The 25,839-nt window shown below is 40.2% G+C and overlaps 1 protein-coding gene across 1 annotated transcript in view; it reads left to right on the forward strand.

Moving 5' to 3' along the window:
• The window catches only part of PDE3A (phosphodiesterase 3A), a 352,467-nt gene that overhangs the window by 298,055 nt on the left and 28,573 nt on the right, over positions 1 to 25,839 (forward strand). Inside the window, exons 4-8 of the mRNA XM_060194472.1 lie at positions 43 to 197; positions 9,997 to 10,121; positions 16,472 to 16,691; positions 20,211 to 20,296; positions 25,282 to 25,436. Coding sequence (XP_060050455.1) covers positions 43 to 197; positions 9,997 to 10,121; positions 16,472 to 16,691; positions 20,211 to 20,296; positions 25,282 to 25,436 — 741 coding nt within the window. The remainder of the gene's footprint in view (positions 1 to 42; positions 198 to 9,996; positions 10,122 to 16,471; positions 16,692 to 20,210; positions 20,297 to 25,281; positions 25,437 to 25,839) is intronic.

The raw sequence follows: 25,839 nt of genomic DNA on the forward strand, positions 1-25,839 counted from the left end.
TATGTATGTGCTAGTTAATCAAACCAGTGGTTCTCTTGCTAGCGCCTGAGGAGGAGCCTGCCCCCAGGCTTGCTGAGACGAGTGTCTTCCACGTGGACCACCACCACCTCAGCCACCGGGCTGCCCACGCTGGAGCCGGCCCCTGTGCGGAGGGACCGCAGCGCCAGCATCAAACTGCATGAGGCACCTTCCTCCAGGTGGGATAAGGCTCCTGTTGCTTTCAAAACTTTCTCCTTGGGTTCCAGGTGGTGGCGCACCTGGTTGAGTGTAATTACCCTGCACAAGGATCCAAGTTTAAGGCCCTGTTCCCCATCTGCAGTGGGAAAGCTTCACAAGCAGTGAAGCAGGTCTGCAGGTATCTCTAAATCTCAGTCTTCCCCTCCCATCACAATTTCCCTCTAATCTATCAAGTAAAGTAAAAAGAAAACAGGTAAATGGTCACCAGAAGCAGTGGATTCATAGTGCTAGCACTGAGCCCTAGCAACTAATCTTAGTGGCAATAAAAAATAATAATCTTTTGCCTTACCAACAACTTGGCAGACCACTGGAGGTGGGAGGGCCCGACCCATTATAGTTGTTTGAAGACCAACTTTAAACATGAAAAACATGGTTGACATCAGAGAAATAATGAGGGTCAGGTCTGGCCATCCTGTGTGGCTTTATGTATAGATGGGGCCAGGGACTCCAGTTAATGTCTGATAGTATGACTTTGCATGGGAAGTGTGGAGCTCAGAATAAAGACAGTCTATATTCCCTAGACTAGATTCATATTGATATTTAAATGTAAGGCTTCTACCCTGACATTTGTACGTGATGGCTAGACACCTCCACCCCTACAAGACCAGATCAACTAGCAGTCACTGAAGTTCAGAAGAGAGGACCCAAATGTGCATCATCCTCAGAAAGCCAGAGATTTAAACATGATGCAACTTAGTTCCAATTTTACTAAGATACTTGAAAAAAAAAAATCAGTTACCTATTACACCAAAGCAAAGAGCTCTGGGGCAGAGAAGGGAGGAAGCAGGTAGAGAGAACCTTCAAGTCCTGTTGTGTGATGAGCAGGGAAATGAGAAATTGTATCTGTATGTCAACAGCTGCACAGGGAACCATTAACCCCAATAAAGATGGAAGGAAGTAAGGATGGAAGGACAAGGACAGAAGGACAGGGATGGAAGGAAAGGAGGGAGGGAGGGGAGGGAAGGGAGGGGAAGGAGGAGAGGGAGGGGAGGGACAGAAGGACGGAGGGGGGGAGGGAGAGAAAGGCGGGAAAGAATTACCAAATGCTAAAGAAAAGGTAATATTAAGATCTGGGACTGGGGAGATAGTTCAACCTGTTAGAGCACCAACGTGCATGCCTGAGGCCCAGAGACCACAGGTTCAATCCCAGGCACCACTTTCTGCCAGAGTTCAACAATTCTCTGGCCTCTGTCTGTGGCCTCTATCTCAGTACCTCTCTCACAATCAATAGGGAATTCTTTAAAAGAGATTTAGAAAGAACTTTGAGGAAATGTTATCTTGAATTTTATGATTGCTTTTATCAGGAGCTCTTGTTTCTTCTTTTTCTATCAAGAATAATATAATGAGTTCAGTAATTATGCAAACATTTAACATATGCTGTTAGGATTTTGAAACATTCGCATCAGCTTCATTAATGACCTAATAAGTGAAAAAATAACCATGTCTTTGTTGAACGACATGATGGAAATGCTCATTTTCTTCTGGCCTTGGCTCTGCATATAAATGAAACACATTCTGAGATTGCCAGAGAAAGGGGAACTTTTCATAGACTAGAATTTCAATGATTTCTGACCTTTCCTGCTTTCTTGATTAAATATAGCCTTATCTAGTTTCTTCCGTATGGTTGCTTCTGGTATAATACTGTTATAGAAACAAGCAAACTGGAATAACTTCTACATGTATTACTGGAGTTCCATTCCATCTTATGTTTTGAATTTCTGTAAAAGTTTTCACCAGTACCACCACCACAGGTGAATAATAACCCATCTGTCTCAGGAACGAAACATTTCCTAAAGAGAGAAAGTAAAAGTCATTGGAAATATTTTTCTCTGAAAGTATTTGCCAGTGTTGATATCCAGCAGCAGATATTCATAAGTGATAATTAATAGCATAGTGATTTTTAGGTTATGGTTTTTGTTGCTGGATGAATTATGTTCATAATGTATATAATTGGACTGGCTCCCTAACTCATCAACATTGTGTTTGTATGCATTTCTTTGTCATAAAATTACTCTTATATAAAGGCACATTTATTTACTTTTTATGTGTTTTTTTTTTTTCATAGAAATGGGAAGAAATCAAGATGAGACAGAGAGACAGGGACTTGCAGCACTGTTTCACCACTTGTGAAAATCCCCCCCCACCTGCTGGTGGGAACTAGAGGTTTGAACCTGGGTCCTTGCTCACTGTAATATGTGCATTCAACCAGGTGTGCCCCATAAAACTAGTCATAGATATGTTACCTGCATGTAGGCTTTTTTTGGCCTGGATGTAGAATCCCCACCCCCACCCACTGTCTTGCTATTTCTTCATTTTAGTGTACTATTCGTAGTTTTGATAGAAGGTCTGAGTATGGTAAAGCTTTACTGCCACTATGAAGAAATGAAAGTTCATTCTGGAGAGCATTTGATTTGGGCCCTTTATGGTAGAAGTATATATGATGAAATGCCAACAGGACCATGCAAAGTCACTGGTTTGGTTTGACACTTTGTCACGGGTGGAAATAGAGAAAAGATAGACAAAGAGCATCTCTTGCCCCAGTCAGACACAAAATCAAAACCCTCTTCAGTTTTGTAACAACTACTGATTTATCACACAACTGATTTGTATTTTAGCCCTTTAGTTTCTTCCATTCCATTTCTTTCCTTTAATCAAGGCTCTTTGAGGACTGAACTGATCAAGAGAATCGAAGTGGGGAGTGGTAACTAGAGAAAGTCCTTGGCTCTAAATTTGCATCCAGATAATTTTTCCTGGGTAATTCCAAATCAGCCTGAAAAGATTCTGAAAGAACCTGTTTTCTGCATGGAAAGTGCATCTTCAGAAGCAGGTCCTTGGCCTGAGCCTCTACAAAGGAGCCCTTAAGAGAGCTGTGGTATATCTAGGAGAGAAAGCAGGTGGAAGCTATCAATAGGTGCTTTAACAGGCTTAAGGATTTATTTTTTTATTTTTTTATTTATTCCCTTTTGTTGCCCTTGTTGTTTTATTGTTGTAGTTATTATTGTTGTTGTCATTGTTGGATAGGACAGAGAGAAATGGAGAGAGGAGGGGAAGACAGAGAGGAGGAGAGAAAGATAGACACCTGCAGACCTGCTTCACCGCTTGTGAAGCGACTCCCCTGCAGGTGGGGAGCCGGGGTTCGAACCGGGATCCTTATGCCGGTCCTTGTGCTTTGCGCCACCTGCGCTTAACCCGCTGCGCTACAGCCCGACTCCCAGGATTTTTTTTTTTTTATTTCAGTGAAATGACCAGTCAAGCCCTGATCATTCTAAGTCAGCTATGCAAGACTCCCACTGCATAGCAGCAGAAAGGAGGCTATAAACCCTGGTAATAGAAACTGCTAGGGCCAGGCCAGACTTTTTTTTTGTTTTTTAATTAGGGATTTAATATTGATTTACAAAATCATAAGACATTAGGGGTGAAATTCCACACCATTCCCACTACCAGAGTTCCATGTCCCCCTTCCCTCCATTGAAAACTGTAGTAGTTCTCCCAAGGTCACAGATGTGGATTGATTATTATTTCTATAAAAAAAAAAAAAAAATATATATATATATATATATATATATATATATATATGCCTGTTTTTCCTTTTTTTTTTTATTGTCGGAGGAGCACTGCTCAGTTCTGGCTTATCGTGGTGCAAGGAATCGAACCTGGGACTTCAGAGCCTCAGGCATGAGAGTCTTTTTGCATAACTATTATGCTATCTACCTCTCCTCCTCCGCCCATGGTCCTGCCTACTCTTCCTTTATAAGTCACGCCTACACCTATTCACATTTCCAAATGTCCTTCCTTTTTTCCTCTTCTCTTTCTGGTTCTTGATTGAATTGGAGCCCTCTGGTCATCTCCCACTGTCTCTTACCCCTCTGGTGATAGGGACCAAAATTATTTTACTTTATATTTTTAATTATTTGTTTATTGGATAGAGACAACCAGAAAATGAGAGGGAAGGATGGGTTAAAGAGGGAGAGAGAGAGAGAGAGAGAGAGAGAGAGAGATGTCTGCAGACCTGCTTCACCACTCTCAAACCTGCTTAACCAGGTTAAGCACCTTTATGAGGTGCAGAAGGTGGGAATCCTGGCTTCTGTAGTTCCTTCTCCACAGGTCAAGCTTTTTAACCTAAGAGAAAGAGCTGAGACAATGGAATCCACATGTGTGGAGGGTGGGGCTCTTCCCTTGCAGACATGGACTATCTCCTCTGCCATGGCTGCTAGAGGAAGAGAATGAGTCAAGATTTCCCCCAACCCATTTTCCTTTCCAGAGTCCAAGTCATCATATGTGCATGAGATTAAGCAGAGATCAACTACTGGAGGGGTTGAGTCCTGGAGGTGGCTCAGCTTCCTCCTTTCTCTCACAATAAAAAGCTTTAAAAATAAAATTATTCTAAAAAGACAGCAACAAAAAGGTACAAGTCAGTCAGAATCATACACAACACTCTACATGAAACTGCCTGTCTATTATAGCCCTGTTGGTATATTTATTCATAAATGTATTTGCTTTGTTAATCAATATAGACTAGAATGTGTAGCTAGCATTTGTTTTATCCGGAAGATCATTTATTCTGTATCAATTAAAGCGCCTCTTATTGAAGTTCATAAAACTTTTCAACATAGGTTCAGCAGAATAGCTACCTTGAATACTTTGCTGTTATATCAGGCATCTAGCCCAGTCTCCCCCACACTGAAAGAATCTTAGGTGCTGTGGTGCCCCCACTTCCCCTGTCTCTGTTTCTTTTTATCGTTATTCAAAAGTTCAGCCTGGAGCCTTGAAGTCCTCGTAATAACATGAGAAAATAAAAGTAAGTATTAAGTTAAAAAAAAAAAACTCAACGCTTTATCAATGTTTCCTTTTTATAACTGAAAAAACAAAAACAAAACAAAACTCAACATGTATTCTGATTTTTCCCTTCTTCCTCTTCTAGCGTTTGCCCTTCTTCCGTAGCCAGTTAATGGCTTTGAAAGTGACTGGGATCCATGTGGATTCAGTCGGCTAGGAAGGATCGTCAGTTTCCCCAATGAATGGGTACTCACGGATGCACCACGGGAAGGTCGATCCAATGTATCCCATTTTTCCCTTTAAAAATCCAGACAGTATAAGGAAGTTTCCAGCTAAGCTTATTAACATAATTTTTGAGATATGTTAAAAAATAAGTTCAGGCAAAGGAAATAATTGAGACCCCAGAGTTCCCAGGTTCATTCCCTGGAATCACCAAAAGCAAGAGCTGAGTAGTGCTCAGGTCTTGCCTTTTCTCTTAACTGCATACATACATGGCTTAAAAGATCCAGTTACTTTAAGATCTTACCTTTTTAAAATTCTGCAAAGAAAATACAATAATCTATTGTATAATATACTGAGAAATTAAAATTCCTACAACACATTACCTCACATAAATTTTTTTTCACAGGAAATGAAGAAGCTGAAAAGGGATAGTGCTATAAGAAAATAGTATAGTTATCTATCTCATTCAAAGTTTCCTTTCATTTTATTGTTTCAAATTTCCAGGCATTGCAAATAGTTGGGTAAGATTTCTAAGAAGGATATGAAACAAATATTATCTTATATGCTTTTAAAATTTGTATTTGATAGATTCTAGAGTTCATTGCCCATTCCGAGTGTTTCTGAATGATAAGTTTTGTAAGTTGGTATTAGAAGAGGGGAAAAATTAGAGTTTAAGTTCTCTTAGTCAACAATTTAAAAAAAACTCTGAAAATGATGAAAAGAGGTGAAGTAACATAAGCCTTAGAGTGTCAGATTAAACTCGAAACAATTTACTAATCTTTTTTTTGATATTTAAATATTTTATTCAAAGTATCATATATGTCGACATTTTTCTTTTTTAAATTTATTTATAAAAAGGAAACATTGACAGAACCATAGGATAAGAGGGGTACAACTCCATACAATTCCCACTACCAGAACACTATCCCCTCCCCTCCCCTCATAGTTTTCCTATTCTTTAACCCTCTGGGAGTATAGACCCAGGGTCATTGTGGGATGCAGAAGGTGGAAGGTCTGACTTCTGTAATTGCTTCCCCACTGAACATGGGTGTTTACAGGTCGATCCATACTCCCAACCTGCCTCTCTGTTTCCCTAGTGGGGCGGGGTTCTAGGGAATTGGAGCTCCAGGAATTGGTAGGGTTGTCTCTCCAGGGAAGTCTTGTTGGCATCATGCTAGCATCTGGAACCAGAGAGTTAACATATAAAGCCAAACAAATTGTTGACTAATCATGAACCTAAAGGCTGGAATAGTGCAGATGAACAGTTGGGGGAGTCTCCATTTTGTAGATATCTAGTAGGCATATTTTATTATATTCCAAAGGGCCTGTGGCTATGCTAGTTTTTTTTTTTTTTTTTCCCTGAGCCTGAAATTTGTATAAGTACTGCATGCTAACCGATTGCGCCACTGGAGCTCCCTGAGCCTGAAATCTGATATGCAGGTGGGTCCAAGTTGTTGTCTGGGGAGATGATATCATGGCTGGAAGAAAAAGGACCGAAAAGCTGCATCAGGGAAGAGAGAAGCTCCCTAATATGGGAAAGGTGTATAAATATTATTGACTGTAAACCCCATCTACTTGATGTGATCTGGGGCCTATATTCAGCTTAGGAGCCTATGTGACCTCTGCATCTATGTAGATCTGAGCTCACAATCTGTGGTCATGAGTAGGAACATTCCATGCTGCCCTAGTATTGATCCATCTTCCTCAGTTGTAGCATAGAGTATGTTGTCCATCCTTCCTTTGGAGGATGGAACATTCTCTACTATTGTTGATCCAAGTTGAGGGCAAGGTCCTGTGGGGTACCACAAAGGGGTCTATTGTGTTGTTCCTCATAGAGATGATTGGTAACAATGGAGAGAGGGATTTATTTGAGGTCTAGACCCATCATGTCTGTTTGGGAATCTCAGGACTCCCCGAATAGGGAAATAGGGCCCTAGCTGATGGGGTGGTCTGATAGTGATTAATGAGTCATTGTTAAAGTATGCTAGTCTCTTGCCCTTATTCAGGTTTTGCAGTCCTTGCTTTGATAAGGATAGCTTGGAAGTGAGTGAGGGAAGTATTATAGTAAATAGGTGAGGAAGGTATCTAAGTAGACACTATTTCATTATGAACTTCGTATTGACACTGCAAACTGTTGTGTATTTTTGCTTTCAGGCATATATTTTGCCCTAATTTATGGGTACATATGAACATATGACCTATCTCATGGGACCTGGCCTATATCTATGTTTTGGAACTTTGTTAGGAATTGAACCACCTGGAATGGAATTAGAGAATCCTATGAAAGGAAAGGTCTCACCCAAGTAATGAGGCTGAAGGGTTGACATTCCACGCCTGATGTCTCTGGACACAGTCTAAAGTGAAGCATACCGAGGTGGTACTTGGTACTCGTTGCATTGATTAGGTTGGGATCAGCAAATGTGATATCATTTGGTATGAACTGAGAGAAGCATGCCCCACTCTATAGGTTCTAGGACTGGGGAAATATAGGCTCTATATAGGAAGTGGGAGGTTCCTGCTATCTTAGGGCTTAAGAAGGCAATAGATAGTTATTGCTCTAATCATTTTATTTGGCAATTGGGTTAACTTTGAAAAATCCCTGTGTTAGGATTTGCTGTATCATACACAACATCACCATAATTTATGTCCTTTGACATTATTTGTATATAGCTGTGCCATCAGTTGCTTCTGTTCAACACATCAAAGACTCAGCCTATGGTCTGTGTATTAAAAAGTTTGAGACACTGAATCAATTTTCCCATTTCATATTAATTAAATAGTGATTAATATGACTAGAAATTAATACCAGTGTACATAAACACCATTCTCACCACCAAAAGACTGTGTCCCACCCCACCCCCACCTCCATGAAGCCGAACATCCACCCTCTCCCTCAACCCAAGGTATTTACTTTGGTGTCCTACTCTAAATTCAGTCAAATCCTGCTTTGATTTTCCCTCAAATTTACTAAGCAATTTACTAATAAATTTACTAATCTTATCTATTAAAAATGCACTAATGGGACCAGATGGTGGTATACCTGGTTAATTATGCACATCACAGTGCATAAGGACCCAAGTCCCTTGTCCCCACCTGCATGGGGATGGGGGAAGCTTCACAAGTGGTGAAGCAGAGAGCTGCAGGTCTCGGTCTCTCTCTTTCTCTCACTCTCTCTATCTCCCCTCCCCCTCTCAATTTCTGTCTCTATCCAATAATAATTTTTTTAATGCACTAATTATCACAAGGCAACAGCAAAACATGTGGTTGCCGTTCTTCCCTTTGATAAGTCTTAACACTGTGGCAGCACCCTAAAAGCCCTGTTATTCTCTTGAATCTTGTCCTTTTACTTGATGTCCTGGTTACATTTAACATGCAAGATTCTGCACAGTGCATGCATAATACTGCTATCACAGGGGAAGGCACTGGGGTTATGGAACACCTCCAAATTATGCCTCTTTAATTCTGCAGCTTGTCTGACAGTCTCCACCCATTCATGACCCCCTAATTCCATCAGTTTGAGGTTTATTTCCAGTAAGTCACTCAGACCAGGTATGTGCTGCTTTCAGTGCCAATCTCAGATTGGCAAAGGGTCAAGTTGTCAAATTATGCTCACATAAATTATAGATTGTGTCCAGTTTCAAACTTACTAATGCTTGAAAGCACACAGGTGTTGGTAGGCCACAATCCAAGCCTTTTTTCCCTTGGAGCCGTCCAGGATTGTCAGTGTAGCTTCCTAAATTCCTTTCTCTCTTGAATTAGGATGGATTCTGTTTCTCATATTACAAGGTTGTGAGCAATGTATGTGGAGAAATTTTGGTTTGGAACACCTCCAAAATGTATATGCTATTAATTACATGGCTATGTAACTTTTTTTCAACCGAATTCTCCATAGATTTATTCATTCCAGATTCAGAAGCAGCTTAGCTAGACCAAGTATGTGTCCTACTAAAAATATTTCCTGGATTAAGACTTACTCTCCAGTACCTTGTGTTCCCTACTAGCCAGCATCAGTATTTTCAATTGCTGGCTTATCCACAGAATATTTACAAGACACAGATCATCATATCTGTCTTTCCAGGGTATTACCATTAAAGAAATAGTAGAGGGGCTAGGGAGACAGCATAGTGGTTTTGCAGAAGACGTTCATGCCTGAGGTTCTGATATCCCACATTCAGTTCCTGTTATCACCATAGGCCAGAGCTGAGCAATGTTCTGGCCTTTCTCTCTATATCTCTCGCATTAAAATAAAGCAAGTAAACTAGTTTTTTTTTTTAAAAAATAGTAGACTGAAAATTCAACACAACACTTTTACTTCCAAACCAATACTACAAAGACTATTTATTATCTTTGAATATTTGAATATCAACAAATGAAGAATAATAAACCATACAGACTACAGATAGGGACATCCTGATTTTCAGAGCATAATGCATGTGCACTAACATCTTCACCAAAGTGAAGTGTTAGTTGCCAAAGTCTTAGAAAACATGAGGAAGAGGATTGCCTAGGAGAATGAGGTGGAAATTTGTCTTCTCTCCTTTTTGAGCTCAGACTGTTTGATGGGTGTCTGTTCCCTCACTGCAGCAGAGATTTGATCTTAGAAGACAAGTCTGGTCAGTGGGAAGTCAAGACAGTTCTGTCACTGACCCTCAACCATCCCTGGATGGCAGGTCCATTATGGAAGTGACAGCTGGATTCTGGCAAGTTCTGCCCTAGTCATGGTAAACTATTTCCTCACTGTTCTTTATCCTGTCTTTGTAGTGCAATTAGTTCCGACTCCTGGAGTAACCCAGCATCAATGACGCTCACCAAGAGCAGATCCTTTACTTCCTCCTTTGCCATTTCTGTTGCAAACCATGTCAAGGCCAAGAAACAGAATCGACCAGGTAAGAATCTAGGAGAAGAGTTGGTGTTCACTGAGTGTGCAGCTAGAGTGCACCAAGCCAAATGGGAAAGCAGGATTCCTGCCCCGGGTGTATTTGACTTGAATTCTCTAAAAAGAAAAAGCCTCAGGGACCAATTAAAAAGTCAGAGGTGAATTTTTTTTTCCCAAGGTCTCTGTATCAGACATTCTATCTGGAACTTAATAGATGAGTTGGAAATCACTGTCCCCACAGAAACTAATCTCCCAGAGCACTAGTTTATAAAAGCTCAGGAAAGACTTTTCAGATTCATTTCTAATGCCTGTTAAAATACCTTTTCAGGAGTCCTGGTATGTATCTGATTCAAGGAAATGTCTCATTTATGGGTTTTTTTTTTTCCCAAAGAAATCTTTATGTCACTTAACTCCCAAACAGAAATACTCTGAAAGGAAATTCACAACTGAAGTTTCAGGTAGGAAAGTAGAATGGTTTGAGAGAAAGTTATCTGATTAAGTCTGGATCTGATTAAGTTCATTAAATACTAGAAGCCATATTATCTGCATTTTTAGCTTCAGAATGGTCTCCTCCTACATTCCCAATGGAGAGCCCGAGGTGTTGACCCTGATACATCTTCTCAGAATACTCTTACATGTTCAGATCTCAGTTCTGCAGAAAGCTCAAGGAGACTCTCAGAGCACTCTGCTTAGCTTTGTGACCTTCCACCTTTATAGCAACTTAGAAACTCACCACTTGGCTCCTCCCTGGGCAAACTGCCCTTTCTCACTAGATTGGATACTTTTCTTTTCTTTAATATTTTATGTATTTATTTGCTATGAGATAAAGACAGAGAGAGAAATTGAGAGGGAAGGGATGAGATAGAGAGGGAGAGAGATAGACACCTGCAGCCCTGTTTCATCACTTGTGAAGCTTTCCTCCTGCAGGTGGGGATCAGGGACTTGAACCTGGGTCATTGAACACTGTAATGTGTGCACTCAACCAGGTGGCCCCATGTTTTTCTTCAACACCTGGCCCCATGTTTTTCTTTTTAAGTTCAGCTTCTCTATTTCTTCTCAGGGAAGTGTGGATCTCCTATAAGCCACTGCTTTGTAGTCAGAAGCAGACCTTTAATTATGACAGTGTTTCTGAAAGGAGTATGGTTAGAGAACTTAACATTCACCTTCCACTAATATTTTCAGAGGCCACTTTGGAAAAGAGATGCCACTTAAAGAAGCATTTCTTTTGCTTTTTTTTGCATCTTGGAAAGGAAAATTTAGTATAGTCTTTCCCTTTGTCCTGATAACTATTCCTTGAAACCATTTAGCACCTACTCTGCTTAACTCTCTGCTGCTTAATATAGAAATACAGTTTTGTTGGAATTGTATGACTGAAGGAAACAGGGAACATAGAATCTGTTTTTTCTAAAGCTAGTTTGGTCTTCTCTGCTTTTCAGAAGTGTTCATTAAGTTGTATAATTTAAAAGTCATTAGCGACATGCAAAAGAGAATAGAGCTTTCACCTGATCCAAGAACACTACTTAATTGAGATTGCCCTGAGAGCAAATACTGATTAGTTCAGTATTACTGGAGCTCTCTGGAACCCCATCAAGGTAGAGGAATGAATTTGGAGCATTCCACATTACACTTGAGACTTTTAAAGGGGCACTAAAGTATTGTAGCAACCCCCAGCTCTCTAAGTAAATGCATACTGATCTTTTGGGGAGGAAAGCATCATCAGTTACAGGTCATGCAATTTTAGCATATGCATCGCAAGGAAATGGAGCTTAGAGGCAAGATTCCTATAAGACACAGGAAGCAACCTAAGATAGAGAAAGCCAGGCCACAGGAGCATTACAGATCTCTTAAGGATGGCAATACTCAACTTCTAAAATATGTAAATGTTTAAAAAAGTATACAAGGTCACACACATACACACACAAAAAAAATAATGACAATAACAAAAGACCTAATTACAGAGCAGCAAACAACATTAGAAAATGTAATCAAGGGAATGTGATGGGGTAGGCATAATAAAATACTGCAAAGATAGAAATCATGCAGGGAGAATGGGAAGAAAAGCCCGGCAAGTCCCATAGGTGAGAAATTGTAAAATTCAATGGCTTTTGAGTTGTAGAAGAAGGGATAAGAAACCATAGGGTGTGTGTATGTAGTCCTAGATTTGAGTAGAGGATGAAGGGGGCTTGATTGCTTTGGTGTGAGCCAGAATAAAGGAGAAAAACATGGGATACAACCCAGTGAGACTACATAACATTAAAGACTTTTGTCTTATAGTCAGACAGAGGGAAAGACATATTTCCTTTTCAGGAAAAGCAGTCTGCCTAAGAGCAGAAATATTGGCAATGAAGTGCAGAGGCTGGGGCAGCAAACTAGATGTTGGCGTTGTGTATAGGGCGTCCTGAGTACGATCCTTGTACTGCACACGCCACACTGTGCTCTCTCTTTTACATATATAAATGCATAAAGATTTTTTCCTTTTTAGAGAAAGAGAAGTTGGGGGGGGAGGTAGAAAGAGAATGATACCTGCAGCATTGTCTCACCATTCATGAAGTTCCCTTCTGCTGGTGGGGACCAGGGACTTGAACCCAGGTTCTAGAGTATGGCCATATGTGCACTCACCCATGTGTGCCATCACCTGGCCCCTTAAGTGCATAAATATGAAGGAAAAAAAAAAGAAGAAGAAATTAAGGACATCAGAGTATGGCAGATTTTCCTCAGAGCTATCAAACCAAAATGGTGTTCCTGACCCATCTTCTTTGCTAGTATAATAGTGAATTTAAGACATTTTCAGGGGCTTGGGTGGTAGCACAGTGAGTTAAGCGCACATGGCGCAAAGTGCAAGGACTCACATAAGAATCCTGGTTCAAGCCCCAGGCTCCCTACCTGCTCTTCACAAGCGGTGAAGCAGGTCTTCAGGTGTCTTTCTCTCCTCCCTCTGTCTTCCTCTCCTCTCTCAATTTCTCTCTGTCCTATCCAGCAACAACAACATCAATACCAACAATAACATTAACAACAACAAGGGCAACAAAATGGGAAAAATGGCCTCCAGGAGCAGTGGATTGGTAGTGTAGGAACCGAGCCCCAGAGATAACCCTGGAGGCAATAAATAAATAAATAAGACATTTTCAGTTAAATCAAAATTTGCAACCTGTCAAATCTAAAGGAATTTATGATGGAAGCAATCTATAAATAAGAAAACTGTTATGTAAGCATTCAAGAACTAGCCAAAATGGTGAATAAATAAATATTTGTAAAAATCATTAGTCAGTTCAACAAGCATTAAAACATATAAAATAGTATTTCTAGATTTGTGAGTATTAAGAAAAAAATTATTGGGGCTGGTGATTGTATAGCCCATAAAGTACACTTTATCATACTCAAGGACCTGGGCTCAAGCCCCTGGTCACCATCTACAGAAAGAAAGCTTCATGAGTGGTGAAGCAGGACTGCAGGTGTCTCTCTTTCTCTGTGACTCTCTATCTCCTCTCTCATTTTTTTTAAGCATCTTTTTTTAAATATTTATTTTATTTATTTATTCCCTTTTTGTTGCCCTTGTTGTTTTATTGTTGTAGTTATTATTGTTGTTGTCGTTGTTGGATAGGACAGAGAGAAACGGAGAGAGGAGGGGAAGACAGAGAGGAGGAGAGAGAGATAGACACCTGCAGACCTGCTTCACCGCCTGTGAAGCGACTCCCCTGCAGGTTGGGAGCCGGGTTCGAACCGGGATCCTTATGCCGGTCCTTGTGCTTTGCGCCACCTGCACTTAACCCGCTGCGCTACAGCCCGACTCCCTCCTTTCTCATTTTTTATGTCTGTATCCAAAAAAGAAAAGAAAGTAGGGAAGGAGGAAGGGGAAAGTGGTCACTGGGAGTGGTAGCATCATTTTATAGGCACTGAGTGCCAGCCATAGCTCTGGTGGCAATAAGAACAAAGAGAGTAAGGGAGGAAGGGGAATTTATCATTCCTATAGTTTCACTGTTCTAGGTCATTTTTTTTCCACCAAGGCTGTTGCTAGAGATAGGTACCTGCATGAAGAATACATACCTCTGGTGGCCACTGTTTTTCCCTTTTTTTTTTTTCCTGATATAGGGAGAGATAGGAGAGAGAACACTCAGCTTCTGAATGCTTACACCACTGTTCTTGGGTTATCTGGAGACTCTTTCTACCTTGCAAAAAACCATAAATGGAGGTGGTCCTTTCCAGGCCTTTTTTTTTTTTTTTTGGTAATGTAAGCACACACATATGCATGAGTAATTATATATGTATATAATGTAATGTAATGTAATGTTACATGGCAGTAAAGAGATGGGAAGAGATTTAGAGCTTTGTGAAAACTTTTTCCTTCATTTTCTAAATTGACATTTAAGATAGAATGTAAAGTATTTGAGATACTAAAGTTGAATTTATGCTGGAACACCTTTTTCTTTTTCTTTTTTACTTGATAAAACAGAGAGAAATTGAGATGGGAGGGGGTGCTAGAGAGACACCTGCAGCCCTGCCTCATGGTAGGTAAAGCTCCCCACCTACAGGTAGGGACCTGGGTCTTGAACCTGGGTACCTTGTACATGGTAATGTTTGTGCTCAAGTTGGGTGCTCCACCACCTGCCCTTTTCTAAATAAAATCTTCCTTTTCTAAGAAAGTGTACAATTGGTAGGTCTTGGGGGCCAGGCTGTGGCACACTGGGTTGAATGCACATAATACAATTGGTAGGACTTCATGGGATACCTCTACTCAACATACTGCACACAGTGTGGGCTGAAACTCTCTGTTAAAGATTGACAAAACTTACTTTTCTTTGGCTCACATGACTATTGCATGTGAAGGGCTATCAGTGTCTTTTTAGGAAAAAAGCGAAGTCTTTTCCTTAGAAATAGCAATCACAGCAAAAAGCATGGGGCACAGCACTGTCAACAGTATCTCAAATACTGTTTGGCTAGTAAAATGTCCTTCCTCCTGTGACAGGTCTGATAGGAGTGAGACTCATAAACCACATTTCTCTGACAACAGCCAGGATTACCCACTTCTCCCTGCTCCCACTTGTAGAACTGCACCCCTGGGGAGGCTGTTTAACCTCCCTGGATCTGTTTGGGTGTATCTATTCATTATGAAAACAGGCTGGTGTGTTATTTAGGAATCTACTTTGGAAATACTGAGAAAAAAATCTAGGAGAGGCCTTTGACCTTTACAGCTAATCAAAGAAGGGGTGCAGTTTCTCCTTATTTAAAACAACCCTCCACAGACCACACACACACACACACACACACACACACACACACACACACACACACACACTTTTGAAACAAAAAAAAGATCACAGGAGCCCTTCTACAGGTATGTATTCCTTTCCCTAATGTAGAAAACCTCTAGGTGTTAAACTTGTGAGGGAACTGGGGGTACACATTCCTGTCTGCCAGACATAATTATCCTGGGACATAAGCCTGCTGAGTATATCCTCAAGGACTCGAAAAAGGAAACCCCTTCTAGTGATTTCATTTTCACTTGCTTTATGGTACATTGTTGAGCCGTGAAATTAGGAAAGATGGTCTGCAAGGGGCTGTTCCAAAGTCATTGTCCTTTTCTCTTCATTCTCTCGTTTGGGAGGGAGAAACATCAAAAGACACCATCCCTATAGTTCGGTGTTAACACTTGGATATCTTAGCCAGCGTTCTGCAAATTTTTTTTTTTCACAATAAAGAATAAACGAATTTAATCATGAGTTCTATTGTTTGATCTGAAATAAATCCTTACCACATGTTAAAATGCTTTCTTTTGTCTGAAATGAGTCTGCTGAAAACCCTGTCTCACTGAAAATGTGGATGCTTAATAAAGCACCTATCAAAAAATGCACTACCTTAATTTACATATTTTGAACATTGACTGTCTGCCAAGTCCTGCTCTATAGCAGCTCATGTTTGAGATAATAGAAGATATAGCTGCTGCTAAAAAAAAAAAAAAAAAAAAAAAAAAAAACTTTACAACCTCAGAGAAGGCAAATGTATGAGTATATCTGAACTGTGATCATCATGTGAGAATGACAAGAAACAAACACAAAAGGGGGGCGGGGAACGTGGAGAAAATAACATCGTTCTATCCTGAAATGACTCAGGGATACTGAAGCTCTAACTGTGTTTGTCAACATTGCCACTGAATATTTCAGGATGATTCCTTGGGCATATTTCAGGCCATGAAGACATCCCTGTAGTCCAGCCCATGGCCAAATGGTGGGTGCAAGGGTGACCAGCCCCCTGACCTGAGTCAGTAAAGGTCCCCACTGGGCTATAAGGGGGCCCCATTGAAGGCTGGATTGCCAGTTTATATTGCAAAGACATTGATTGCCTGTCCTTCTGTTTCTTTTTCAGGTGCACTCACCACAATTTCCCCTGTCCCCTCACCCTGCGCCTCACCTCTCCAAGGGACCCCTGCCAGCAGCCCAGTCAGCAAAACCTCTGCAGCTCAGTTTCCAGAGCCTGCTGGCACCCTTGCCAAGCAAGGCCTCAGTTCTCACCGGGCCTTGACTTACACTCAGAGTGCCCCTGACCTGTCTCCACAGATCCTGACACCACCAGTGTTATGTAGCAGGTAAGGGTTGGTGATGGTTAACTGGAGCTCAGCTGCTTCCAGCAAGACCACTTTCTATCCTAGAAACACTCACCTCTAGTCCATACTGGGAAGTATAGGTCTGCTTGCGTAGGTGACAGTAACAAGTAGAAAGTGGTTTTGTTTATCAGTAGAAAGCTTCCAGTACAGATCTTTGGAGTTAGTGTAAAACATTGAGTTGTATCAGTTGCTTTCTGCTAGGGAATCTACAAAACATAGAACTAAAGAGCCATATCAGGTAATTTAGTGTTATTGGAATTTTTACTTGTTATATTTAGTATATACAGGGGGGGAGAAATAGAGACAGAGAGAGAGAGAGAGAGATAAAGAGAGAGGGCCCAGAGGACTGCTCAGCGCTGGTTTGTGGTGGTGCTGGGTGTTGAATCTGGGGCTTCAGTGCCTTAGGTATGAAAATCCTTGGCATAGGCACTATGTTTTCTCCTCAGCCCTTGGAAATTTTTAAAGAGGCAGAAATTGAGAGGCTAGAGGGATAGAGAAGGAGGCAGAGATTCACCTGTAGCACTGCCTCACTGCTTATGAGGCTTCTCCTTGCAGATAGGGGCCAGGGGCTTAAACCTGAGTCCTATCACCAGATATACTACTACTGCTTGGCTCCAGAATGTTCTTTTAATTTATTCTGCAAGGAATGTTTCATACTACTGGAAAGTATTTAATCCTAAGTTTGCAACTCCCATTTTCCATTCATTTAAATATGGGGAAAACACACACACACACACACACAAGACACATAATGGCTGGACTCATGTGGAGCCTCCAAAGCACTTCAGCAATTGTGGAAGTGGAATTGCAAAGTGGCATTGATCCCAGAGGAAGGAAATAGAACTTTTCAAGCTAAGAGTTACTATTTTACCAATGTGTTCACTAGGAAATACCTCTTATTACTAATATATTTTACTATTCTTTAATAGCTTATTCTTGAGTAGCTGATCTTAAAACAGCACATCATTTTAAGTAGAAAGTGCCTGAAGACTATGAATAATCATGAAAGCACTTTGAATAAAACATTCTTTCTTTTTCTTTTTTTAAAATATTTATTCCCTTTTGTTTCCCTTGTTTTATTGTTGTAGTTATTATTGTTGTTGTTACTGATGTCATCATTGTTGGATAGAACAGAGAAAAATGGAGAGAGGAGGGAAAGACAAAGAGGAGAAGAGGAAGAGAGAAGCCTGCAGACTTGCTTCACCACTTGTGAAGCGACTTCCCTGCAGGTGGGGAGCCGGGAGCTGGAACCGGGATCCTTACTCCAGTCCTTGGGCTTTGCCACATGTGCACTTAACTCGCTGTGCTACCACCTGACTCCCAGTCTTTCTTTTTCTAAAGTTAAGAAGGATAAGGATTTGAATAAATTAGTTACATAATGGTCTTCTAATATTAAATTTGACTCAGATTTTATCAATATTTTTTTTCAGTTTTAAACTTAGATTTCATTTTCAGATACATCATTCATAAACTCTACCAATTATATCGCTATTTTCACATGTTTATTTTTACTTCCTTCCTCTTTGCAAATAGTTTAAAAGGGAAAATCAGTTTTGTTTATTTGACCAGGGTCATAGTAAAGTTATCCAGCATTCAAGTTATTCTGCTGCTCTCTCTTTCTGACAGCTTTTTGATAAAATAATTTCTCTGGAATATTAACACCACCTATCCTAATACACAAAAGAATATTCTGTGGTAAGACAGATGGTGTACATTTCTCTCTCAGAGATTCATAATGCCACCACTTTATTTAAAGCTCTGTGGAGTCCTGCACAAAGAAAACCTCATGTTTTTGTTTGTTTGTTTGCTTGCTTGCTTGTCTGTTTCATCCAGTGTTTTCTGAATTACACCACAGAGACAGTTTCTTTAAGTTGACAGAATACCTTTGAGAGGCATTTTCTGTGATGTGGTCCTAAGCCAAGATGGAGGCTGATGGAGCACCCAGGTGCTCTTGCTGTGGCCTCCCACTTGGGAAAGCAGGTCCCTGGAGAAAGCAGAGTGTTGCACAGAAAGCATCTACTGCCTGCATGACTTTTCTCAACATTGCCTGTTTTCTGTATTCTTAGCAGGAAGCATGTAATGGGATCTTTATAGAAGAGGTTTTGGAGAAAAACAAGGGAATTTCACTGCCTACTTGTTCAGTAATGTTTATAAATCCAGTAGTGTGTGTTTTATTTGTTTGGGCTTTATAAATCTATAATTCAAACCATGTTTTATTATTGCCTTCAAGGCAGCCACCCATGTAGGCACAGAGAGCTCCAGAAACACACGACTAATTATTGTGGTTTCCCCTGCTGAACTTGCGGGGCTTGGCGTTGAATCGCAGTCTCTTGGCAGCTGCAGTGTCTGTGCAACAAACTATTTTTTTGGCACAAAAGGGAGTATACTTAAACTACTAATTTAAGTGTTCCTTTTAAGTATTATCTTGCATTGAACAATTCTCAAAACCAATAAACCCTGCTTCTCTACCAAGCAGATACTATAAACCCATCAGTTTCTCCCACTTTACTTTTCCTTTGCTCCTGTCATTTGCTCTTGACCCTCTAAATCAAACTGATGGGATTTCATAATCAGATATACTTGTGTGTGAGGCCTGGCCACTCACACTCAAAATTTGGAAAACTAAGTTTACTGAGGATGAAGATGCACTCTAACTGGACAATCCTTATCTCTGTTATATATTATACGTTACATATATAGGCACTACCTGGGGGTGGGAGTGAGACGGGCATTTCATAGAGTTGGTAATAACCTAACTCCCCTTTCTTTCCCTGTAGGTTAAGTAATCCATGTTTCGATAACAAACAAACTAAACCCCTCTGAGAAACTTTGTAATCAGACAGAAAGAACCTAGAAGTAAGATGCAGAATTAGAACCTAACCAGAACATCTCTAAAAATAAAATGAATGAGAAAGGAAACACGCCAGATCACTTGTGGGGCTGCTTCTTTGCTATGAGAAACATCTGAAACTGCTGCGAAAACAAAAGTATTCCCCACCCTCTAGCCTCCTGTTAAGAGCCCTGCCCTCTTCCTCCTCTCAGTGATCTACAGCTCTGTCTCTCCGAGCTTCTAGGTAGTCTCAGTGCTACTCCATTGGAGAAGATAGTTCTGCCCGAGTGTGTGTTAGCTTCCACAAAGCTGCTCCCATCCATATGTAGTTGCCTGCCCCAAGGTTCTCTAAATAATGTCACATTATCTGATAGTAGGAATTCATTTGTCACCAGTCAATGTTCATGTTACACAGAGTTTACACTGCAATAGAGGAAGAGCAATGCATTTTCCCATCCCTCTTCTGAACACACAGTTAAGACAGAACCAAGCACTGTGTGTCAGTGGTCCAGCAGCCACATGTGAGAAAAAAGGAAATGTTTCCTTTTTTATGGAAGTAGAAGGGAGACTAATTTAGTAAAGGTTGTCTGTCTGTATGGTCATGTAAATGGTGTACACACAATAGTGTTGGGGAGGAAGGATGTGCTCACAAATGTTCTGATCTTCTGCAGCTGCGGCAGACCCTACTCCCAGGAGAATCCTGCCAACAGGCCCCTGGAGGGAAGCAGCACAGCCGTGCAGACAGCAAGCAGGACTGGTAATACTCTGGAGTCTGTCCTCAAAATGCAGAGCCTTTATTTATTTTTTTTCTCCTAATCAAGGCATTAACATCTCTTTCCGGCTTTTAGGGCCCAGGTTCAAGCCCCTAGTCCCCCACCAACCCCCTTACAGAGGAGACGCTTCACAAATGGTGAAACAGGGCTGCAGGTCTCTCTCTGTATCTTTCCCTCTCTTGTCTCCCCTCCTCTCAATTTCTCTATCCAATAATAAAATAAATAAATAAACATTTTTAAAACTACAGTGTTAAAATGACAAGGAAATAAAAATATTTCTTAGCCTTGTTTCTTTGAGCTAGTCAGGGGTAAAATATTGATGCAAAACTATCCAGAACATTTCTCTTGACTATATAAAAATGTGTATATAACTTAAATTTAATCAATTTCTTTATTTGAGACAGACAGAGATCTAGAGGGAGGGAGAGAGAGACAGAGACAGAGGCAGAGACACTTGTAGCACTACATAACTGCTTGAAACGATTTCTCCTTACAGGTGGGGGCCAATGATTTGAACCAAGGTCTTTGCACATTGTAACATGTGTGTCAACTAGGTGTGCCACCATCTAGCCCCACATATCTAATTTAAATGAGAGGCTATCTTATAGACTATATAGCACTGTCATGTAGACTGGTGATTGTGATGGAGTGTGATGGCTATCTTGGATATACTCTGGGGAGACCTGTGGCAGACTCCAGGGAAGGATTCTGCAGGGATTATTATAAACATGTAAGCAAATCATCTGTCCTGGACCCAACTTTACAGAAGACATTAGAACCTGCCCACTGGAATCTAGTTTCTGTACATATTCTGCTTCTTCATACTTTGTAATCTGTGTCTTAGTTTTTTCATATATAAAACAGGAATAATAAAAGAAATCTGCCAAGAAGGACTGTTGAGAGAATTAAATTGCTTAAAGTTCATAAAGCCCTCAGTTTAAGGTCTTGGTCAGTTCAAGCAGTTAGTATTTGCTGTTCATACTGTAGTAACTATTATTTTGTTTGTATTGATGCAGGCCTAAGAATCTGCTTTTGTTAATATTAAATACATCATGTAGAAAAATGCTTTTGGACCAGTGAAATAGCTCACTTAGTGTACTGCTTTGCCAGGTGCATGACCCAGATTCAAACCTAGCCCCCTCAGCACTGAAGGAAGCTTCAGTGCTATGGTATCTTTTACTCTCTGTCTCTCTAAAAGAAAACTGCTTTCATCAGCTGTAGACTTTATCAATGGATGATTCTTATTTACCTGCTTTAACATTTCTTTTTTTTTTAAGACCAGAAGCTCAGTCTTTATTGGGGAATTAATGTTTTAAATTCAACAGTAAATACAATAGTTTATACATACATAACATTTCCCAGTTTTTCATATAACAATACAACCCCACTAGGTCCTCTATCATCCTTTTTGGACCTGTATTCTCACCACCACCACCACCACCACCAACCCTTCGTGTTTGACTTTGGTGCAACATGCCAATTCCAGTTCAGGTTCTACTTGTGTTTTCTCTTCTGGTCTTGTTTTTCAACTTCTGCCAGAGAGTGAGATCATCCCATATTCATCCTTCTGTTTCTGACTTATTTCACTTAACATGAATTTTTCAAGATTGGCTGAAAATGGTGAAGTCACTATTTTTTATAGCTGAGTAGTATTTCATTGTGTGTATATACCACAACTTGCTCAGCCACTCATCTGCTGTTGGACACCTGGGTTGCTTCCAGGTTTTGGCTATTACAAATTGTGCTGCCAAGAACATATATGTGTACACAGATCTTTTTGGATGGATGTGTTGGGTTCCCTAGCCTATATCCCCAGGAGAGGAATTGCAGGATCATAGGGTAAGTCCATTTCTAGCCTTCTGAGAGTTCTCCAGACTGTTTTCCACAGAGGTTGGACCAATTTACATTCCCACCAGCAGTGCAGGAGGGTTCCTTTGTCCCCACAACCTTTTCAGCATTTGCTGCTGTTACCTTTTCTGATGTATGACATTCTCACAGGAGTGAAGTGGTATCTCATTGTTGTGTTCATTTGCATTTCTCTGACAATCAAAGACTTGGAGCATTTTCTCAATTGTTTCTCTCGGCCTTTTGGATCTCTTCTGTGGTGAATATTCTGTCCATGTCCTCTCCTCATTTTTGGATGGAGTTATTTGTTTTCTTGTTGTTGAGTTTGGCAAGCTTTTTATATATTTTATTAGCCTCTTGTCTGATGTATGGCATATAAAGATCTTCTCCCATTCTGTGAGGGGTCTTTTGGTTTGGGTAGTGGTTTCTTTTGCTGTGAAGAAGCTTTTTAATTTGAAGTAGTCCCATAGGTTTATGCTTGCCTTAGTCTTCTTTGTAATTGGATTTGTTTCATTGAAAATGTCTTTTAAAATTTATGTGGAAGAGTTCTGCCTACATTTTCTCTAAGTATCTGATAGTTTCTGGTCTAACATCCAGGTCCTCGATCCACTTGGAATTTACTTTTGTGTTTGGTGAAATACAGTGGTCAGTTTCATTCTTCTGCAAACCCATTTTTTCCAACAACATTTGTTGAAGAGACTCTGCTTTCCCCGTTTAATGGTCTGGGTACCTTATTATATACTCAAGAAGATAAATTAATTACCTAAGGATGGTGTGTTGTGACAGTATGTAAAGAACAAGGAGCAAGGACAAGGGAATATCCTAAAGAGAATTCGCTTTGTGGCCATTATCTAATTTCACAACATTCCAAACTTAGAATGTTTCATTCTCTGCAATTCCCTATCTTCTTTGGCTCTGCTGAGACAGGAGAGTGTTTTCTTACCATGTTTGTTGTCTCAGATAGAACTATGGCCTTTGTGTGTGTTTCTTCACTTTTTCCTACAGATTCTGAGATTAAAAGTTGTCAGCTTTTGCCTAAAATGTCTGATTCTAATACAGAGGCAGTTGCAAGAGAAAATTTCAATAAGGTTGAATCCAAGTGCTAATAGACCAGCAAAACAGTTCATTTGGGTAGTATGCAGCTTTGTCATGTATAAGACCTAGGTTCAAGTTCTGCTCCCACTGCATTAGAGGAAGCTTTGTGCTGTGGTTTGTCTCTCTCTCACTTACTCCCTCCCCGTCTCCTTCTTTTACCCCTCTATCTTTTCTTTTTAATTTTTAAAATTATCTTTATTTATTGGATAGAGACAGCCATAAATCACGAAGGGGATGAGAGAGACAGAGAGAGAGAGAGAGAGAGAGAGAGAGAGGCATGCTTTACCACTTGTAAAGCTTTCCCCTACAGGTGGGGACCAGTGGCTTGAACCCCAGTCCTTCAGCACTGTAATGTGTGCAGTTAACCAGGTGTGCCACTACCTGGCCCCTGTATCTTTTTTAAAGTGCCATAAAATACTGTTTGGAATAGGCTACACAAAATGCCACTATTCCCTAGTAACATTGAATAAATATATGAGCATGTGCAATAAACTATCCAAAACAATTTTGAAAAGGAGAACAAGCCACTTCAAAGTCGAGCAGTGGATAAAGTACTGGACTCTTGAGCATGACTTCCAGAGTTCCATCCCAGGCATTGTATATGCCAACATGATGCACTGGTATCTCTGTCTGTCTGCCTGTCTATCTCTCTTTCATTAAGAGAACTTTTTAACAAAAAAAAAAAGAAAAAATATTCAAAAAATATTATTGCCTGACTTGAAGACTTAAAAAGCTTTACTCAAGAGAGTATAGTGCTACATGGGAATCAAAAATATAATGCAGAGCATAGAGTAGAAAGCCTTGAATTAGACCCATAGCTACAGGCTCATTATATTGCAATAAAGATGTCAGAGCAATCCAATGGGACTAGAATAAAATGAATGACATTTCTTGTCCTATCCCTTATGGAGCATTACTCTGAGATATAACTCATAGATATAAATGCAAGAGCTAAAATAAAATGTATAGGAAACAAGAGAGGGAGACCAGGCAGGGTAGATAGCATAATGGCTATACAAATAGACTCTCATGCCTAAGGCTTCGAAGTTTTGGGTTCAGTCCCTTGTACCACCATAAACCAGAGCTGAGCAGTGCTCTGTTTACATAGATAGATAGATAGATAGATAGATAGATAGATAGATAGATAGATAGATAGATAGATAAGGAGACCATCTTTGTAATGATGGGGAAGATAACGTTTATGTAAAAAAAAAATAAATTAAACTTCCCCAAAAGTAGAGTGTGAAAAGGAGACTCAGACATACTGAATTCAAATGCTTGTGATGACAACATTTGTCAATTGGTCACCTTGGGCAGTGTTTGCATCCTTTCTGTGCCTGGATTTCCTTTCTATAAAGTGAGGATAGTGGGAAGGGAAAGTTACCTGCTTCCTCCTTCCTGGAACAGCCTGAAAAATGTTGCAGAAACTTTTTCCAGCCTCTGCATTCTGCCTTAAGAAACTTCTTGAAGTCTTCTCAGGAGCATGTCCTGAAGACAGTTGGCATTATTCAGCTGGCAAGGCTTTGTACTTCCTGGAAAGGAGGATAATGAGAGACAGGAGGTAGTTAGCAAAGGAATCTGCGGATTTCTAGGGAGTATCTCACAGGTGCTAAAGCACGTGTTCTAGCTTCATATTCTATAGACTACTTAGTTCTGGGGTGCTAACTCAATTTCCATTACCATTATGCCCATTCCAATGTTAGTACTTAAGTGTGTAGGAAAATGTGTAAGGGAGAAAAGAAATATAAAGTCAAAGGATTTTTAAAGTATGAACTACTGATCTAAGCCCTGCTCTTGAGGAATTCTCCAATGTCATGTATGTCATAGATCCTAATTTTATCTGTTGTATTGGGTTAAAAGCATGTGCTTTCTCCCTCTGTATAACAATCCTGTATTCTTATATGATTCTAGAAGGAAGAATAGTATAGGATCCTAAACACTGTATTTACCACATGGATTTTAGGAGAAGTATCTTAACAGAGCCTTTCTATCACAAATTTCATAATCAGCTATTCTCTGTCAACTACAGATGATACCACTCAAGTGACCTCTGATTATGAAACTAATAACAACAGTGATAGCAGCGATATTGTGCAGAATGAAGATGAGACCGAGTGCTCCAGGGACCAACTGAGGAAAGCATCAGCCTGCAATACGTGCATGCCGAAGAATATGATATTCCTGGTAGGCCTACATCACTTAACTCACAGGCCTGAGGAGCTGGCTTCTGCACTGACTTTGAAATAGACACACTGGACCATAGATAACCAGCTGCACCTCACTGGAGCTACATATGTATTAATGCCCTCCCCCATGTGTCAATAGAATCAAAATAAGTTTCCTTAAGTTTTATTGATAATTGATGCTTGTGTCATTTAGTGATTGGATAAATCAGCATTCATCTCCAATTTAGCATTTGTACTTTTAAACCCAAAGAATCACCAGACAAGATAAATTACATGTTTCTTTGGCTTTATTTTTTATAAATGGACTTTTAAGAATGTCCTCATTTGGGACCAGTTTTGAATTTAAGTGGTGCAGGTTTCTTTCAAAAATGCACACCATGTGAATTAAATCAAAATCTCTA

Source organism: Erinaceus europaeus, chromosome 7, assembly GCF_950295315.1.
Source record: "Erinaceus europaeus chromosome 7, mEriEur2.1, whole genome shotgun sequence".
NCBI classification, from domain to species: Eukaryota; Metazoa; Chordata; class Mammalia; order Eulipotyphla; family Erinaceidae; genus Erinaceus; species Erinaceus europaeus.